The sequence below is a fragment of the Mizuhopecten yessoensis genome, unplaced genomic scaffold, assembly GCF_002113885.1.
Source record: "Mizuhopecten yessoensis strain PY_sf001 unplaced genomic scaffold, ASM211388v2 scaffold8361, whole genome shotgun sequence".
In the NCBI taxonomy this organism is placed as follows: domain Eukaryota; kingdom Metazoa; phylum Mollusca; class Bivalvia; order Pectinida; family Pectinidae; genus Mizuhopecten; species Mizuhopecten yessoensis.
The window spans coordinates 570,607-591,758 of record NW_018407509.1 but is presented as its reverse complement, the minus strand read 5'-3'; the positions used below and the strand labels follow the sequence as shown (position 1 = coordinate 591,758).

The 21,152-nt window shown below is 38.3% G+C and overlaps 1 protein-coding gene across 6 annotated transcripts; it reads left to right on the top strand.

Annotated features, from left to right (window-relative positions):
* Positions 1–270: 270 nt before the first annotated feature.
* Positions 271–20,191, top strand: LOC110455696 (uncharacterized protein UNK4.17-like). Of its 6 annotated transcripts, XM_021505983.1 has the most exons (5): positions 271–349; positions 495–581; positions 14,959–15,037; positions 18,467–18,955; positions 19,374–20,191. In XM_021505983.1, the coding sequence occupies exons 4-5, from the start codon at positions 18,492–18,494 to the stop codon at positions 20,050–20,052; spliced, it is 1,143 nt and encodes a 380-aa protein (XP_021361658.1). In that variant the 5' UTR covers positions 271–349; positions 495–581; positions 14,959–15,037; positions 18,467–18,491; the 3' UTR covers positions 20,053–20,191. The 6 variants fall into 6 exon arrangements, with proteins under 6 accessions (XP_021361658.1, XP_021361657.1, XP_021361659.1 ...); XM_021505982.1 differs by lacking the exon at positions 14,959–15,037; XM_021505979.1 differs by lacking the exons at positions 495–581; positions 14,959–15,037; positions 18,467–18,955; positions 19,374–20,191 and adding exons at positions 2,056–2,147; positions 9,261–9,749; positions 10,680–11,466 and having other exon boundaries at positions 305–349.
* Positions 20,192–21,152: the final 961 nt, after the last annotated feature.

The window sequence follows — 21,152 nt, the reverse complement described above, 5'->3', positions numbered from 1 at the left end:
TCGAGGAGCCGCGATGGCCAAGTGATTAAGGCGTCTGACATTCTGCTACCCCTAGCCCTCCACCACTAGGTCGCGGGTCGCCAGTACGACCATAGGTCGATATCAAACAAAAAAAACCACCAAAATAGTAAGGAATTCGTTTGTAATACATCATTTAAATCGTCGGGCGTACATGTAATGCCAGTGTGACGGAATGTATGTATGTGCACGTGCAGCACGGATTATTCCACATTCCAGTCACCGCCGTCTCTCTACTTCACTCTGCCTATACATGTATATAGCTACCGCTCGACGGTAACACACGGAACCATCGACATGTATGTTCCTGGTAAGAATCCAATTGTGTGAAGTAAGTATGAAATAATCTAATTTTAAACATAATAAATTAATTATTCGTCGTACTTTATCAACGTTATATCTACTATCTCATTGTGTGAGAGACGTGTGAGTGATTAAGCATGTTTATAATTATTGCATATGTTTCTTTGTCTTAGGTAGAGAACAAATACGGCATAACGTTTAACTGGAACGATGTTTGAGTTGTTTTGTTAGAAACTATACTACGCTACGTATATATTCAGGTAAACACATTTTCACCAAATGCAAAATAGTTAAAAAAAAGTGTGTGTGACACCATCTATGTCCGTGGTGTTACTATCTAGATATAAGTCTAGATACATGTATATTAATACCAAATTCCTATTTTATTCGCCATTTCTGGAAAAGGGTAGCCTGTGCCCTATCGTTTTTGTTTAAACATATTTTATTGTACAAATATTTCAACTTAATACAGTCCTCTCCTCAATACATATGGTAAAAAATAATGTACAATAATGCTCTATCGTTGGNGGCCCCCCCCCCCCCCCCACACCTCAACTTACCCTTTTAAGTAACGAATCGGTCGAGGTACAGATGGAATGTTAAATATGGGTCAATAATAAGCCCCTATCCCAATCGTTTGAGATCGCCCTCCCCAATTTACCTTTTTTTCTCCTATCTCCATTCCGGTATATCTCTCTCTTCTATATATATATACAACAGCTCGATTTGTAATTGGTAAACATCTATGAACAAAATAGATTTAATTCCGTGTGTATCCTGCCTTGGGAAACCGGATTTTTACTGATACAACATGCAAGGGCATGGTTAAGAAGCTACACTCAAACCTATAGAGTGTCATATATATATAGTTTTCCAATATCGTTTGCGCTGTTGTCTCAAGATCGACAACAATAAAGTGGGTGGGACTTGGTCAGTACAAGCCCCGTCCATCTAACACGTGTTTCGCTCTGTCAATTCAACAAGGAAATTACGGAAATTACCGAGGGAGTTAGCCTGCACCCGGAAATTTTCGAGGGAGTCGGTTTGCATGAGTGTTTCGGTTTTCAGACTAACACACGGATGATAGAGGAGAAAGTCACCGGACAGAGAAAATTCAGGTAAAAGATAGTGGGTTAAAATTTCTATACGAATTGCGATTCTTTAAAGTGCATTGAATAGAAGTATATTAACATAAAATGCAATTCTCGCTGGTTGGTCCCCGGTAATTTTGTCGGTCATAAAGAGAAGTTATTTTGACAGGCGTTTATCTTATTCGTTTAAAAGTCTAGTAAAACTCAATACGTATACACATCACGAAAGTTAAGGTATTATAATGATACCCTACGGTGCCTTCAATGTCGGGTCCCTGTAATTTGTTCTACCCCTATTTCAAGGCCGACCTTAAAAATGAGGTCAGATATCGTGTCTATTTTGGGTGAGACGTTCGGAACATTCCTGAATTGATCTTTATAGGCAGATATCCATGTAACAAGACTAGAAACATTTATGAGTGTATTTTCATTTTCTTTTGTCGGTAACTTTGTTTTGAAACCTTATAAATGTGAATTATTGGTATCATATTTTATAAAAAGACAATTCATAATTGAAATGTATGTTTTCACGGGAATAACATGCAAGTTAAATTCAGCAATTTTTCGCCGTATCTGTGATAGCCTTACATCAGATAGAACATGTAATTGTTTGCATACTATCTAACCCTCTTATATCCCCCAGACGACACAGGTATGCAATCCGGGTGTCGGTGTAAATCAGATAGCGGGTCATCCGTCACCAAAACTAGCCGACAGAAGCCAAACCAGGGACAGGTGAGCGATATATATTTTAACGAACTTTTAATGAACACTATGTTTTAATTATCAGCGATGTCTTGGTATATATAACCAATTAACATTTAATGCAAGCGATTCGGACAGATATACATTAGATATCTGTAATTGCACTTTTACACAACGCAGAGACATTGATTAGAACTTATGCTATGTATCGGGTGAGATGCCTTCAGCTTCCTCTCACCCCACCTAGTACTAATATTAATACCCGGCCTCTTCTGCATCTCTCGTCGTCAGAAAGCCCCCAGAAAGCCCCCACCCAACCCAACCCAACATGGCCATTTAGCGTATTTTTCTTTAAGCCAGAGAAGGGGAAAATTCCCCTATCGTTTTCTGTGGAAGGAGAGACGTAAGCGAAAATCTGTTGCAAATCAGTGAAGATTAATCAAAGTAGGTTTCACCTGGGACCCGGCGGTATACATAACTTAATTAGTGTGTTTTGTCTGTCTGACCATTGCTTTAGACTGACAGTAAGCTATAAAATCGTTGGCAACCAGATAGCTCAATTGGTAAAGCGTCCGTCTAGAGTTCGGGGGGTCCCGGGTTCGATACCTGGTTTGGCCGTGCATTTTTCCTCTCCTGTTACAGTGGTGCCTGTGACTAACCCTTGTTTCAAACATTTGGTGTATGCTTGGCAAGGGGATATCTGAACCTGGTAAATAGTTGGTGCTTCGGGGGCGAAGACTTGGAAAAAGGAGGAAGGAATGTATAGCGCAACTGGGCTGGGTCGATCCTCGGCGATCAGGAAGCTCAATTGGTAGAGCGCCAATGATACAAAAAACAAAGAATATTTATTTTCCGTCGATTTTGCAAACACACAACATAAGTTACAAAGAGCCTGTAATTCTACAAAAAAACATGAGTATAATAACAGAGACAAAACATTACAACATGAAAAATTGAAAAAAATGTACTACTGTACTGTAAACACAGAAAAAAAATTGATACCATGGAAAGCATTTTGCACATAGTAGGCACATTGCACACGATAAGCACATCAGCACATGGTAATATAAGCACACTAGCACAATAAGCACACTAGCACATGCTTTAGCACCTTTGCATACAGCACATAAAAACAAACCATCGCATGGAAAACTTATTTGCACATAGTAGGTGCATTTGCACATGGTAAAGAATTTTCCCTCTTCTGTTACATAATGCCTTAATAGTTGAGATAAACAAAATGATAAATCCTCTATTCCTCCTGGATCTATAGTCTAGCTAAAGTCCCACGATGTCAAATGGTGTTAATTAAAGTGGGATTTATTAGGGCTGAAACGATGCACATAACTCACGGTACGATACATATCACGGTATGATGGTTACGATACGTATCACGGTACACGTATCTGCTAAAAAAACTTCATTATGATTGAGTGCAGGGTTTTACAGTGTTGTCATAAACTTAATTATTTACATATCTGTATGTATAGGATATTTTGTATTATTCTTAGTACTTTTTCACATCTCTTAGAGTTATTTTTGTTGTTGTTGATAATTTCATTACCGTGAGTGTATCGCGATCAGGCAAACAAAACGATTCGAAACGATACTTTTTCGAGGAAGATATCTATGATATGACCCCAGTACCAGTTGACCGATATCTGTGTGGTTTAACATCAGTGCTATCTCTCGTCGTCTGCTTAAAAAAACAACCCAGTCGGCCTAAAGAATTTACCACGTACACAGGAGACATAATACTATTTTTTTGCCAGCGATATTTGGACCTAAACTATAGTGTTCAGAGTAATTTTACACGTTTAAGGGGTTTCGGTAAAAATGACACCCCTAATGATTATAATAGACTCGTTCGTATATTATCATCATTTGGGTGGCATTGCTACCGAAAGTTTATCTTAACCACTAAAACGTGTAAAACTACTCTGAACACGTTAAGCTTAGTCACTTAGATCCGAATTCTCAAGCCCCCGTGGTCACGTAGATATTCGTTGTTTAGTCTTTTCGCGGCCAAAAGACAAGTTTTAGTTACTTTTAATTCTCGTTGTTTAAGTGACTTTTAGGGACGAACAGACGAAAGAACGAGAACTAAGGTTTGTTAATTTTCGTTGACACATATCAGCCACCATAGTTTATAGACAGTGTCGGATTGAGTTCAGGTCCGAAGCTTCGATGTACTTAAAACATCACACACCACAATGATATATCATTTTACGGCTTTATACACAGTCCAATACAATTACTTAATAAACAAAAGTACATGCAGTGTTGCGGTACCAACCATGGAATGTTATCCGGACAAATCTATTAAAATTTCAATTAGCGATAATTTCGTTGCAGAATTTGAAAGCGACGGCCTTTCTGCGTTCTATCCGATTCGTTTTAATGAGTGCAGTGATTGTTATCTAAGATGAAATATCCGAGGCTTGATCTACTCCGTAACTCGTCCAGCATGTTACCGAAGTTTCTAATTATGTGTTTGTTCATTAAATACGATATATTTTTACATAACATAAAATCGGTCCGTTTCAAAATGGGGAATAGGAATTTATGGGGCACAGTTTCAATAGTACACTGTGATTAAGATTGTGCATTGTTGTAAGTTACGACCGTCTATCAAATTATCCGTCGGTAGGGAGTGAGACCCACGCATCTTACCCGGGATGTCGCCAACTGACACGGGAATGGTAAGCTCCAGTTTCATTTTTTGAGGCTTCCTTTTTTTTTTTACTTTTATTTATCTTTATTTAATTTTCTTGAGTAATTTATTGTTTGTTCGTTTGTTTGTAAAAATAACACTTTTTGCAATACGAATTGGCGTGCTTAAAAATAAAAAAAATGGTTGCTCCATCTTTAAATGAAATTGTGGCTGTTGATGTCACTGGAAAGTTTAATTTGTTCAACATCAAATGCTAATTAATCATATTTTAATTGAATTCTTTATCTTTCAGTGTATACATGCATAGTCACAAGTTTCCTTCACAATACAACCTATCGAAGATCGCCCTTTATATTCACCGAAGATTTCTGTAATTTACAAAGAAGCGACATCTCTCCGCTATGTATATATAGTCTTTTCCTCGAAAACTAACAGTTTTTATGTCACGGGTCTTGCAAAATAAACACAACAAATAACGAATGAGGAAAAAGTTGAACTTCAGAAATACTTATGATAAATTTTGCCCTTTTTTTCTTTCAGCGATATAACTCTTGATGACAGATATCATTATGACTATCCAGCTTTATAAATGTCGAATAAAAATGATAATAATTAAATCAGTTAATTTAATGTAATACGCGTGCAGTTTTGTTTTGTTTTTGTTTGTTTTGTGTTTTAACTTTTGCGTCATTAAAGGTTAATTTGCAACAAAGTTTTGCTATTTCTCTTATTGATGGCAATATATTTATTTCCGTGTATCTTTTTTCCTCGGCGTACTGTTTGAATAAAGATATTCCATATACAGTATAACGTAAATAAATCTCATGATAATAACCACCCACATATTAACACAAAGCGGCTGTGCTGACAACGACTACATCTATTTATTACGGTGGCTGATCATGATTTACGTCATTTCGTTGTTTCGTTCTCTCGCCCCGAAAAGACGACATTTCGCCACTTATAATTCTCGGTAAGTGCTGACTGCGATTAGATACGCCCATGAAAAACTGTAAGGGGCCGGTTACTTTGTTGACAGAGAGTAGGTCTGCCCTTTGACCGAAATTAAGGTACTGTGTTGACATTGTCTATGTCTGTCCATATGCTAGGACTAGAAGTTGCTGGTCATGTTGACAGTGACAAGATTTGCAGACAGCGATTTCGGTACTGTCCCAGGGACTAAGTTCTCAAGGGCGGAGACAGACCCCTAGGCCCATCCTGGAAGCATACCATGCCCAGGAATGATTTGTATTAAATATATGGTTAAACGGTGGGGGATCTCAAGTGTTTTCATGCTATGACCCAGGGGCTAAGTCAAAAAAGGCGTGTGGGCATTTCTGATAGCATCTGATCCGTTGACAGCGTCTATATACCCGTCTATGGAAGACGACGAAGAATTGACTGCGACCATAGACGTGGGCATACATGTAGTTAGATGAGAGATTGGTAGAGGTATATACCTGCAATCTTCAAAGTACCAAATATTGAGTTGGCATGTATTTTTAAACCTGCATATCGTCCTTCTAAAAGATTAAATATGAATTGCTACATGTGAAATGATCCGAATATTTTCATTGCTATATCGGGATATACTTTACAACGTGATATCTCTTTTATTACAACAAATCTTTCGGGCTCTCGCTGAATAAGCCTTTTCAAAAACAAGTACATTTTAACACGACAAAGTATTCCCTGTTGGGAGCATGCACAAAGGTGTCCCACCCACATATTCTTAAATGATTTCTTATGCTTTATAAAAACTCTCGTAACTATTGATTTATACGTTTTATGCTTGTATTAAATTATACCGTCGGATCAAGGGATAACAGTGCATTCCTTTATTTGGCCATTATCCTTGGTCGGATCTTGTCTAACGATACCGGTACAACTATTAAATGCATGCACTTACGGCAAATAAATTGCATTTGGCAACATAATAGATTTTCGTGTAAATACGCAGAGAACATGTTGCGATTTGAATTATCAAGCAAATATTGATTGAAATAATACTTTGACAAGAGAATGGAAATATGTTGCTTTCGTGAATTCCTATCCTCTCAAATAGTTTTAGAAATAAGAATTCGCCAAAATAAATGACTCGCATGAAGTTTTCCATTAAACCGGTACCGGTATTCTTTATACTCGCTTATATTTCGCGAGCTCATTATATCAGCGTATTTTGCATTTGTTGGTGTCAATCATAATGTAAAATATCTCGAAAAATTTAAACCAGACATTATTCAAATCTCTGTGGGTTTGAACCACTTGATCACATGTTGGTACTTCTGTTTCCGCCTACATTAGGACCTCATGTACACTACCATTGGATCACCAATGATGTTCAATATAAGATGAAAAAACATGTTTCTCCACATGTTCATATATGAAGATCGTTTTTTGTTTTATAAAACACATGTTCTAAGGGCGATAACTCCCACTGCCTTAGTGGGCGCGGCTGACAACAAACATGGCGATTTATAACTTTATTCAGGTAACATGTTTATAATTATGGGCCATTGCATGGAACCCAGACAATATAGGAAAAGTTGTGGTTCCAGTAGGGGGAATGATGTTATTATGTCTCCACTTCGAATGAAGGGAGACATATTGTATTAGTACTGGTTCTGGTTCTTCTAAGATGATCTTATCCGGGCCACAGGGACCTGACAATTTGTTACAGCTATATTTGACCTAAACCAAGGTGTTCAGAGTAACTTGACACATTTCGGGGGTTTACATCGACTTCCGGTAAAAATGCCATTCCAATGATGATACGACAGGGGAGGAAAGCTCTCGATGTCGAAAAATCGACCCCATCTAACTTCCTTGCCTCAAAAACCACATTCTAGTTGATGTACGAAAAATTGCTTAGTACCATTGAAAAGATGGATAACTTTTCTTTTAAAAACCTCCTACATGCACGTAACATGTATTCTCCTTCCGTGAGATTAACTTCGTTTCTTCTAAAAAGGCCTGCCATTTCCGAGTTTCAAAGTTTTTCGCAGCCATAAAGCCACTTTCATGAGTTTGACGTCAGCCACGTGCCGAAATAGATAGTGTTGATTGGCTAGTTATTTTGGGGAAGAAATGGCTGCGCTTCCAGCCAATCACGCCACGGGTTTCAGCACGTGGCTGACGTCAACCTCATGAATATACAAAAAGTGGCACTTATCTTGAAAAAACATAAGACGTTTCTCTCTCTTGTCATATATCTAATCATTACATGCTCACAATTTATTTCTTTATGTCTATCATAAACGACCTGTGTGCCCGTTTCTGTTGTTCAACAACACATGTCCAAAACGTATGAAGATATTCCTGATATGGTCTGTAAAATTAACTTAAATATGTACATGTTTTACAATTTGTTATAACTAAGTTTACATACAGCTCAATATTTTGTGGTGGATTTTTTCCAAAATTGAAAAAAAATCATACACAAATAGTCCAACTTTGATTGATATTGTTATATTAGACGGAGTTCTGTTCCATATATCAGCAGTTATTTACCTAAACGAATCGTTTCTCGCGTTTAACCTTAATAAGTCGTTAAAAACTATGTGTCTCTGGTTTTAATTGAAAAAGAATGTCTGGGGGCTTTTCGGTCATGTCTATCGGGAATTATTTAATGAACTCATAAAGCAGTTAGTCTCTTTATACAGGTACTGTCTTGAGCAGGTTTGGTTGCATCATGTCACCACGCGATCTTTTACATATATGCTGATCGGCCCGAATTCATGAAACCGTTCTCATTATCAAACTCAAGTTATGTGCTCAAGCCTAATTAATTTCTTGATCCGGTGTTAAATCTGTAATGCTTAACATTTTGACAGTAATTTGGAAGAATTTGGAACAGACTTGAAGCAGAATATCGTTTTCAGAGTTTACACCCGACTTTTTTTTACCATGTCATTTGATTTAAGCGACTTGCAAGATATCAGGGTTGAGCACAGAATTCATGCTTGAGCATGAGGACGATTTCATGAATACGCACCCTGGTACCTATTGTGTTGCTCGACGATGCATTTTTTCAGTTGTTCCAACATGTTTTCCTAAGTCAGGGCACTAGATGTGATAAGCATGTCCAATATGTGGAGTGACAAGATTTTTAAGACTACAAGTATTCAACTGAGCTACGCAATGGTGCCATAAGCGCATTCGATTTGTTAGAATTTGTTTTCTCGAAAAGATTTTAATCGATTGCTATCATCATTTTTCAGTGTTAACGAATTTTCATGGTTGCGTCATAGCGTAGTTTAACTTCTGAACTTTTGTGTTCCCACAGGCACCATTTTATGTTTTCTAGGAATAAAACTCAGTTGCCATATTTTTCTTATAACTTAAAAAGCGCGAATATGTCTTGTTGCAGAACCTTTTAGTCCTCTTTATCTTTATTTGCTCCACAAGCTTTCGTATCCTCGGCGTGAACAAATTCATTGGTCAGAATCCAATCTGTTCTTCTATTCTAGTTCGGAACATCGTAGAGGTGCAGTTATGAGTAAAACCACTCTCAAGATCGGGTTTGTTGGAGCCGGAGCTATTCACTTCGGTAGACCGGAAGTACCGTGGGATCATGCGTCACGCCTTGAGAAGATCGGTGGAATAGAGGTGATTGGAATTGTTGACCCCGACACCCGTCGGAGCGACGAGGTACTAAAAGAACGACTAGCATCTCCGGAGCACGGACACATGTACACACACTGTCGTCTGCTTACTGATTACAGGGAACTTTTGGGAATGAAACCGGATGTGGTCTTAATCGGGATTCCCCCTGCCTTCAGAGGCTCCCCAAAGGAGGGAAAGAATCTGGAACTAGAGTTTGCCCAGGCTGGAATACATGTATTTGTAGAAAAGCCTCTATCGCTTGTGTTACCGGAAGAGTTTACTCCCTACGCATGCTCAGTTGCTGAGGCGTGTCGGACCAACAACGTCGTCCTGTCTGTTGGATATATGTTCAGGTAGGAACGATACAATATGTCAACTAGGCATTTGTCCATTATATTGTACCTTTATGCAATATTTAATCAAAGAATCATCGGTAAACTTGAACTAATCAGATTCCATATAAAAGGTTTATACCTGCTTATGTACATGCAGATGCAACGTAGTCATTATTTGACCGGAAGTTTTGAATTCCGTTGTTGATAATATGAGACGACATCATTGAAGATCTTGTAGATGAGGAAGTAACTTCTGTGTGCTATTTTTGAAACCAAACACGATCTACTGTTTCTAAGTTTTCATTGAATTGTGTTTAAAAAAAATCCAAAACAAGAAGTGTTATCGCCACTTTCCTGTTTCCATGGTGTCAATGTTTAAATTTTCTGTACTCTATAACGATCCCTTTTCTATGGTGTTTCTATTGACACAGTTACTGTATTATTATGTCAAAATTTGTACATTGTTTCAAATGTTATGTACATATATTGCCCTTGTGGTAGGGAAGCAATTCTTTGTTTCCCCGAGAATAATCATGTTTCACTTAGGCTTGACCTTCGTGAAACATGAGTAAACGAAGGGAAACAAAGAATCGTGTTTCCCCACCACAAGATATATATTTATACCGAAACGAAACACCACTATATCAGTGTAGATGATCTGGCTTCCCGCGCTTTTGTTGTCGTCTGCTTCAGTCAATCGAAACTTAGATATGGTGCCTGTTGATCAATCTTTCTATGAAGGCTCCGGATTTATTCCAATATCTGTTTCATATGCAACTTAGTCCAACCTTTGGATCCCTTCTCTTAATAAATATATGCAAACAATCCCCCTTAAATATATATACTTATTATATATATGGCAAATTATATACTCACGTTCAGAATGAAGGAAAGATAATTTGACTTTTTTTCTGCATATAGTCACCCTTCCCTTTGAATTTTTCACAGGTACCACGCGGCCGTCCTGAAAATGAAGGAATTGATTGCACAACACGGTGGAAAAGTGATGGCTTTCAACGCCCGTTATTATTTTGCCTACACAGAAGGAATTAACAAATACTGGTTTCAACAGGAATTTAGTGGAGGACCAATCGTGGAACAGGCTACCCACTTCTGTGATCTTGCCCGATACATTGTCGGGGATATAGACATGACGTCACTGCACACGCTCATGCTGAATGACTCGGACAAGGGCGGAGCCGGTAAACTGAATAATCAGTCAGAACACGCGGAGGACGACATCCCCTCCAGCAAGCGGATCCCAAGAGTAACCCTCAGTCACTGGAGGTTTCAGGACGGTGGTCTCGGCACGTTGATGCACTCCGTAACGTTACCCGGAAGTCGTTACCAAGCAACCATTGACGTTCAGTTGGACGGTCTCCAACTCTCGCTGATAGACCCGTACGAGAGTACAAGTATACTCAAGGTCCGAACTCTAGAGGGCGGAAATCCCAACCAAGAACAGGATTTCGTTTTCAAAAATGACGACACTTATTTGAGAGAGCTAGACACGTTCATCAAAGCTGTTCGTCAGGGGAAGCAGTCCCTTATCAAGAGTTCGTACGAAGACGCCATGAAAACCTATGAACTGACCTGGGCAATACGAAGACAGGGAGAGGTCAAGGACTAGTGACTGGTCTTAAGACTATATCACCAGTTCTGTTACATGTTTATATAAGTATTCACTGCAGTGTATTTTTCATATTCAAGAATGTATAGTCGGACATATAGATATATAACTAATTGTTTTTGTTTAAGATTCAGAAATGAACATTATCATTTATATTTTCGAAAAAAAGTGAAATTGGAACAAAATGGTAAATCGAACTAAAATAATCTCACGAAATACGAAGAAGGGAGCAACTACTTCAATACTTAGTATGCTGATGCAGTAAGTCAAAGAAAGGAAAATTTCGCTACACTTCATGGCCATTTTTTATATTATCAGTGGTACAAAAGGTTGAAGAAAAATCTCAAAAAAACAAAATTGTAGAATTGTTCTGAAAAATGGATACCGTATGTTAAAAAAAAAACGTTAGGAAAAGATGTCTATGATTAGATAAACAAACTTTATTATGTTAAAACCCTAGACTGTTGTTTCGGCGCCACGATGTAGCGGAAGCGAGACTTGGGTGTTGGTTTACCAGCGACGGCGGCGACGGCGTCAACATTATTTTTTTGCGTTTCAGTTTCACTGAAAGTTTAAGTGCTAGACAAACTGAACTTGAACCATAGATGCATCTTAGGTAGTACATCTCAACCCATGCATCAAATGCTGGATGCGGTCTACCTTTTATTGTCCATTGACTTTGTCAGCATCTCCATCAACATGAAGTTTTTGCGTTAAAGTTGTTTCTCTGATATGCGCATTGATGGTCAAAGCGAGGCACAGGGGAGACATACCAATCCGAATGGCTTGTGGATACATAGGTATATTCCTATTAAATGATTTTTTTGGTGATAGAAACAGCATGCCAAAAACGAATAAAGCTGCGTCATACATCTGTTTCGTCATTGTAGGACTCATCGGTGATGCGCGTGACCAAAACGTCGGTAATCTAAATTTTCTATACTTTTGAAACAGAGCGGTAGGTGTGTTAAACCCCTTTATCTGTGAAATCAAAAAAATTGAGAGGACTAGTATTTTCAAATTTAAGAAAATCTATGCAGTGTGTATGTGATGAACCGTGTCGCTTAAAAGCGATAATTGTGGCCGTCAAGGTTACAACAAACCCTCGGGGACTAAAACAATCCACCAGTAGATTATATCATCTTGTTTCTTGAAAGATGAACGTAACGTTTGATTTTTGATTTTTGTTTTTGATTGTTTTTGTTTTACGTCCTTTTAACAGCTTTGGTAATTTAAGGACGTGGCATGTTTTGGTGGCGGAGGAAAGCTAGAGTACCCGGATAAAAACCACCGTTCTGCGGCCAGTACCTGGCGACTGCCCCACATAGGCCTCAAACCCGTGACGCAGTGGTGGAGGGCTAGTGGTAGCAGACGCCCTAACCACTAGGCCACCGCGGCCGAAAATGTGAATGTGAAAAATGATGAAACTACAGCAAAATCTAGGGTTAAATATGCACAAACAAAATATGGTGGATTCTTTAGTGCCTGATATTAACACTTTGTCCATAGTCTTTATAAACATGCCTCTCTCAGAACACTTATAAGTTTGTCCGTCAATAGTTGATATCTATTATGGAAGACGTGGTATTCGAAGCAAGCTCGTGAATATCAAATCAAATGAGACGGGTAAACAACGAAGGTAGTGAAAGCAGAGATGTTACCATTGCCATTGTATGTTTCAAGAAAGAGACTATTCACGATCGGAAAATCGAAATAGAAAAGATTATCATACATATATAAATGTATCTCAATATCTTGGTGTCCGTTCAGAGATCGATTTTGTTTTGTTTATTTGGGGTTTAACGTCATCACACCATCTAAGGTCACTTGGAAATGAGTACCTAGGGAGGCACCACCGAAAGTAAAGAGTAGCTAAGAGAGAAAAAGGAAAGACAAATCCCAATGTGCAATAGGGGCAGCAGATCAATGGTGGGTATCTTAGAAAAAGAAACAAAAGAAAACCCCTGATTCATCAAGAGGACTACATATAAGTCGCCTTTTGCAACATGCAAAGGGATACAGCAGGTCAATTGTTTCTCCGAATCTGCATATTGTAGAAGTGCAATGAAATTTTCCGTTATTGTCGGGTCAAAACTATGATTTACGGTCACTTCTACGACCTCTTAGTAGATAAAATAAAAAACCACCCAAAGAAAACCCACGATTCTGCATGAGGCTACATAAGTCGCTTTTTTTGACATGCATTGAGAAACTTCTTTTCTTTCCCGGAACCTGCATAGGGTATAGATAAGATTAATTACTTAGTAAATGACTTCCAACACTGACACACAGTCTCTTGTCATTTTGGTAGAAAATACCGAAGAAAACCCCCGATTCTGCAGAAGGCTACTCGGCTTTTGCAGCATGCAGAGGATACATCATGTTTATTCTTTCCTCAAACCTGCATGGGGTAAAGATAGAATTTATTACTTCGTAAATGACTTTCAACACTGTGACACATGGTCTCTACATTGTCCTGTTGGTAGAAAACACCGACGATAATCCCTGATTCTGCTTGGGGGCACATACCTGCAAGGTATTTTTGCGACATGTAGTGGGATGCAGCAGATCTACTTTTTTCCAAAACCTGCATAGGGTAGGGATTGGATTGAAAACTTCGTAAACACCTGTCAACACTATGACACGTGATCTTTGCGTTGTACTCTTAGTAGAAGACGTCGCAGAAAACCCCATGTCAGCAGGGGGCCACATGTCAGTCGCCTTTTGCAACATGCAGTTGCGAAAATACATGACACATGATCTCTTAAATGTCTTCTTAGTAAAAAAACAACACCCAGTTCTGCAGGGGCCACATCAATCGCTTTTACGACATGCAGTGGGACACAGCAAGTATTTATAGATTATCACGATGCGGTGGCCTCTCGATTTTATCCACGTGCGAGCGATGAGAAAATTGTTCTCACGCCAAACACTGAACACACTGTATGATAAACTATTTATCATCTATATACTACTACCTTATATATGTCTCCATTCAAAAATTCAACTAAACACCATGTTTTCCAGATGACTTCTAAGCTCAATGGTCAACGATCGCTTGTGACAAACGTAAACAAATAGAAGTTTTGCGCGGAGGAATACAATGATCCTTAAAACTACGTAGCAAAAATATTTTTAAAACAATCCTATCGTCATTGGCTTTTCCATATGCACATTTACACCTGAAATGGTGTTGTTCTCACAATATTTTCCCGTTACTTTGTGTTGATATGTTTATGACTGACTATTTTTTTACGCGGATCACTTTAGTGTGGACACTATTTCCGGTTTTTGACGTCATCTGGCGCGAGCAGACGTTCTTTTTTGAGAAAAATACGTTCCCAAGTGCTGGGAAATTGGATAATCCATTTTCAACTTCTTCTCATACTGACAACTAATGGTAATGAATTTATCATGCTACCGGTAGGTGGTATAAAGTTGTATATAGATGATAAATTCTTTTCCCGAACCTGCAAATGATAGAGATTGAATTAAATAATTCGTAAATGTCCGTCAATTCTGTGACACGTTACTTTGCTAAACAGCTTAATACGTTACTCCTTGTTTACGATAAGAACACCCAGGGTTTATCTTCAGGGTAAGAATCAACAATGCTGACCTAAATCGCATATCAAGATAACAGCGAGGTACCTTACACTGGAAACTATTGAGAGAGGTAAGAAAGTATTTTTTTTCTCAAGCGGATAAGAACATTTATAGACCGCTGTTCTCTTGAATGGCATGCTATTTCTACTTCAGAAACGATTTATCTGCAACGTATAAGATATAAGCTTGTGTTACTATTAAGATCACCAAATGATGTTTTTTCTTGCATGTGACTGTATGTGATGGCAATATACTCGCTCCTCTTCAACGAAGATTTACAATCATTCTCAAAGCTAAATTGCCTATGTAGTAAAAAGGCTAATTTATTAAAGAAATCAAATAAAATTCTAGAATGAATATTTCATTTCAAATTCATATTTTCATATCTAATATGGAACACTTCATCGCTAAATGTCATTGAATCTATGTGTAAAACTACGAGCTAAATCTTAATTTCAATCCTTGCATTATATGTACATACCTGCTGAGTATCAATATGACATGGACATCTATGTAAGATCCTCTATTTACCATTCATCTTTTTTGTACGAGATGCAACTGCATATATGGTCGTTAGGTCAAAATACGATGCTACCACTCTGTAGCATTCGAGCAATCAAAACGGAGAAAATAAGCGAAAATTGCCTTCAACACAATTAAATGCCATGTGCTCTGTAACAAAAAAAAAGTATTCAAAATTTCATATCATCTATAACTTAAAGCTTTCATGGTTTCATATCAGAAAAATATACAGTGCGAAATATCTTGGTATGAATAAATGGGTCTCTCACTTATCAGCATATGTAATGAGACCATCTAAGCATATGGCAGATTAAGATGAATTTATAAGTAGGTTCAACTTCATTTAATGCGTAGGCATACAGATCACTCACCCATCCATCCTTATAGTATGTGTTTACTGTATGGTATCAACACAGGTGTCTGACCGTCTACGATCACTAGCCCTCTACCACTAGGAGGCCTCCGTGGGGCAGTCGCCAGGTTTTGGCCACTGGTCGATGGGTTTCCTTAGGATACTCCTGCGTTCCTCTAGCACCAAAACTTGCCTCGTCCTTAAATGACCATAGGTCTTAATAGGACGTAATACAGAATATAAACAAACAAGGTATCCGCTTACACAATAAAACACAGGAAAAAGTCAATAAAAGTACGAGGAAAAAACCAACATATTTGATAATTCTAGGTGCAGAAAGTAAACATTTTACAACACCACATGTCTATTTCGTCACATCTAGGACTTATCATTTGTATTAAAAGTTACTTGAATGAAAATGAACGTCTAAAGATTTCCGAAACGTATGTAGAAATGCAGCTTAAAGGGAAAGGTGCCAACAAAACCCTTTCTTTAGGAAACAACGATACTTAAACAAGTATTTCATATAAACAAACCCTGTCAGAATGAGTACCAACTACGGCTACGGCCAACATGGGGACTGATAGTCCACCACCTTGATGCGAAAAATAATCACTGGGTTTACGAAGAAGTAAGGCACTTATTTTTTAAAAAATTTGATTGTATACTAGTATGCAGAGAGCTAAAGTAAACATTATTTTGTATCGTATGGTCATTTTGTCCATTTAGAACTCATAAGTGATTATAAAGGTTAAAAGGTCAAAAGGATAAACAATTCATGCCTGAAGTGTTCCGGAACAGGTAGAATATACAAACAAGGTTAAGATGCGTATACAACTCTTTACATCGTTACTTTACAAAGTTTGGATACAGAAGATAATTTATACTTATCAGAATATGCCTGCTGTACCCCATTGCATGATCGTAAGAGGCAACTAATGTGCCCCCTCCCCTGCAGAATCAAGGGTGGTTTCTTCCTTGTCTTCAGTTGACGAGACATTCAGGAAATCAAGAATAGACCTAATATTTCCCACTGCATATGTATCGTTCAAGGCGACTTATTTTGAACCCCCCCCCCCTGCAGAATCGGGTTTTTTTGGATCTTCTGCCCCCATTGCAACAATTGGTTTTCTCTTCTATCCTCTTCTGTTTAAAGCGATGTCCCCCTAGGCACTCGTCCTCACATGACCCTGACTGTTTCTAGGACGTTAAACCCCAAACAAACATATACTTATCTAGTATTTCATGTAAACCTTGCTAGATTAAATACCAGCTACAAAGTTGCAGCCAACCTTGGGCAATGATACCCCCAGCAGTATCAGCCTTCTTGCAGGCTTATATAGGTTATCTAGTACCACAACATTTTTAACATATCAGATGGCAATTCCTAGCTGACAGACAAAAAGATGCACGACTGTGTTTGATCTTTTTAAAAATTATTTAGTAGGTAGTGATTCGAAAATTAAGGAAATTTATGTAATCCCCAGGTAAAAAAGGTGCATATTCAGCAACTGTCTTTCGAACATCACTGTAGAAGAGATATATGATACAATTATTTCCCCTCATACCAAAATAGAACTGAAACCATTCCGATCGGACATAGTTACCCGACTCTCCCCCGTTGAATCTTTCAAAGTCACTCGATACGGATACAGGCTTAACATTACACAATCTGTTTCCAGTCGTTGATTTCAGTGATATCGACCTTCTTTGATATAATCTTCATGTAGTTGAAGTTGGTCATTCATTGCCATGTAGAAATATCGTTTTTTTTGTTAACATCTGATACGAATACAAACTGAAGTGGCAGTTCTAGAGGGTTTCTGCGCTTCTGGCAACCCTTTCAGTCTGTTGATTTTCTATTAGATCAATCTCCCTCCCCCAATTTCTCCATTCAGCTCTTTCCTTACAATGTTTGGACCTCCCTCCCCTAACTGGTTCATGATATACAATACAGTATTGTTAGGATGTTTATAAAACGTATTTCAATTTGGAAGCGTCACTAATAGCTTGCATAGCCATTTCCTCTTTTATAGTTATATTTATATATCAGATAATTTATAGAATACTTACCCAAATCAACTAAACGATCCTACGTATACTTATCCCATGTATTTGCGTCTTATATCTTTTGGCAAGCACACTCATTGCTACAAGGAATTATATAAAAATATCTCGCTACATTTCACCTGGCAAAAAAAAATGCATACATCGTAACACGTTCAAAGGGCAATTACTCCCACTTAAGTCGAGTATTGTCTGACAACAAAAATGGTGGCTTTAAAATTCTTTATATTGATATATGTCTGTTATATATGTTGAATGTCTTTCACAGCAGGTCATATTGTCATTTGGTATACATTATTTACGTATTTAAGTACCTTTAAGCCATTTCTTTCACGGGCATACATACATTGTATTCTAGACCCTTTACATAAACTGATGTTGATGGAATACAAGCAGATTGGTATAACACAGTGGTTTTTCACTTCGACCGGTGTTTGGCGAGGTTTCCTGTACTGATACTTTCTAATATGAGCGGTATTCGTGACAAAAAGTTTTTTTTTGGGAAACTGTATCTTGCTGTTGTCAAAGGTCACATTTCTTCTTTTTTTTTTTTTTTAGTTCTGGCCATCGCAAACGTGCAGTTATGAGTCAAGTCACTCTCAAGATCGGGTTTATTGGGGCTGGAGCTATTCACTTCGGTAGACCGGAAGTACCGTGGGATCATGCGTCACGCCTTGAGAAGATCGGTGGAATAGAGGTGATTGGAATTGTTGACCCCGACACCTGTCGGAGTGACCAGGTACTAAAGGAACGACTTGCATCCTCTGTGCACGGACACATGTACACACACTGTCGTCTGCTTACTGATTACACGGAGCTATTGGGAATGAGACCGGATGTGGTCTTCATCGGAAGTCCGCCAGGGTATAGAGGCTCTCCTAAGAGCGGACGGAATCCGGAACTTGAGTTTGCACAGGCTGGAATACATGTATTCGTGGAAAAACCTCTGTCGGTCGTGCCTCCGGAGGAGTTCTCTCCTTACGCACGCGCAGTAGCGGAAGCGTGTAGGACGAACAACGTCGTCATCTCTGTGGGATATAAGTTCAGGTAGGATAGACAATATACAAGGGTCATACATTATAATTGATATAAAGTACAAACAAAGGCGATGTACGTCAGAGTCTGCGATCATGACTTTTCTACAGTTATTTCATCGTTCGCTATTATTAATTTCCGGGAATATTTAATTCAACCTATACGTGCGGATTTGAATTTAGGAAATGGAACAAAGATTGATGTAAAATGTGTTTTAACATATCTTTGTTCGATAACGAATTCACGAGTAGTGTCTTTTCAGTGTTGTGCCTTTTTATGAAAATAAAGTAGCGTTATCATTTCCTCCACCTATTTTCTCCGTCCGACACTTGGGTGTTTGTGTTAATGGAAAATCATAAAATTACGTATCAAAAGAAGTTTCATTTCCTTGCATATCGTTTATCAAAGAATCTTTCTTTTTTCCATTCAGGTACCACCCAGCAGTCTTAAAAATGAAGGAACTAATTGCGCAACATGGCGGGAAGGTGATGGCGTTCAACGCGCGCTATTACTTAGCCTACACGGAGGGAATAAACAAGTACTGGTTCAACTCCGACATCAGTGGAGGACCAGTCATAGAACAGGCCACCCACTTCTGTGACATTGCCCGATACATTGCAGGGGAAATTGATATGACGTCATTACACACTCTCATGCTCAACGACTCGGACAAAGGCGGGGCCGGTAAGCTGAATCATGTATTGAACAACGCGGAGGATGACTTACCACCTAGCAAGCGGATCCCCAGAGTCACCCTCAGTCACTGGAGGTTTGAGGGCGGTGGTCTCGGCACGTTGATGCACTCCCTTACGCTGCCTGGAAGTCGTTACCATGTTACCTTCGACGTTCAGCTGGACGGTCTCCAATTCTCGCTCATAGACCCGTACGAGAGTATCAGTATTCTGAGAGTCCGAAGTTTAGAGGGTGGAAATCCCAACCGAGACCAGGATTTTGTTTTCGAAAACGACATGTATTTGAGAGAGCTTGACTTGTTCATCCAGGCTGTTCGTCAAGGAAAGCAGTCCCTCATTAAGAGCTCTTATGAAGATGCCTTGAAAACCTATGAACTGACCTGGGCAATACGGCGACAGGGGGAAGTCAAGAATTAGTGACCATATAAATCTTTTTCGTGATATTAATAAAAATAATCTTTGTTTATGAACTCTAAATTCCAGCAGCGAGATATCAAAATGTTGTTTCGTTTGGGTTTAGAAATGAAATTGTATTTTTTTTTGAAATAAATACAAAAATGACAACATCGGCATTGAATGTTTGGTAATTGAGTTATTTTAAAATTTGTAACGCGATAGGAATGCAAAGGGTCAAAATATCTCTGAATGTTTGTACACGTGTATCGTTAAAATGACAAAACCAACACGCAAAGTTACTAAGTGTGATATCTAATCTTTATTTTACGGGAGAAATGTCATCTTACGTACGTTGCAAACCATGTGGTATCTACAATTTGTCTTTTTTTTTTTGAAAATTCGTCTTGATACCGAACCTATATCAGATAGGACTGTTTTTAACAGTGAAACAGTCAACATCGAAAACCAATATCCGACATAGGAAATATTTTAGAATTTAACATGGTTATTTGCTGGTGAATTTATTCATATCAACCAGCATCTACACTTTGCGTGGAGTAATTTGATTGAACACTTTGCTTGCCATCATTTTTCGAGAAGAAGGTCTAGAGTTGATCTGTTTGTGTCAGGAAAAGATTCAATTCTAAAATCGTATGACTTCAATGTATTGCACATTACGTGATTGAAGCAGCAAACACAAAAGCGACTCATTGTGGTATTTAATAGCTTTTACGGGATAAATGTTATTTTAAGTACGCTGCTTAACGTGTGATACTAGTATCTGTACCGAACACGATTTGTCATTGTTTGATTATTGATACCTAAACCTTTATCAGACAGGACTGCTTTTAACAGCGAAACAGTCTTTATTGTCGAATACAAATTACTGACATCAGAAATCATTTAGAATAACGCATGTATAAACCAGCATCTTCATTTTTGTGATGACTGCTTAGATTACACATTTTGCATGTCAACACTTCGAAAATGGAAAGAGCTTATCTGGGGAAAAGAGTCAATTTAAAATGAATTATGACATGAATCTTATGTAGTATCGTGTTAAACTTGAAGAACCCAACATAAAAAGCTTATTTTTGTGGTATCTAATCGCTTTTCACGGA

Coding starts and splice junctions, on each gene's coding strand:
- LOC110455696 (XM_021505979.1), top strand. CDS start 320: ATGTTCCTGGTAAGAATCCAATTGTGTGAA. Junction 2,148..9,260: donor AGAAGCCAAACCAGGGACAG/GTGAGCGATATA, acceptor CTTCTATTCTAG/TTCGGAACATCGTAGAGGTG. Junction 9,750..10,679: donor TCTGTTGGATATATGTTCAG/GTAGGAACGATA, acceptor AATTTTTCACAG/GTACCACGCGGCCGTCCTGA.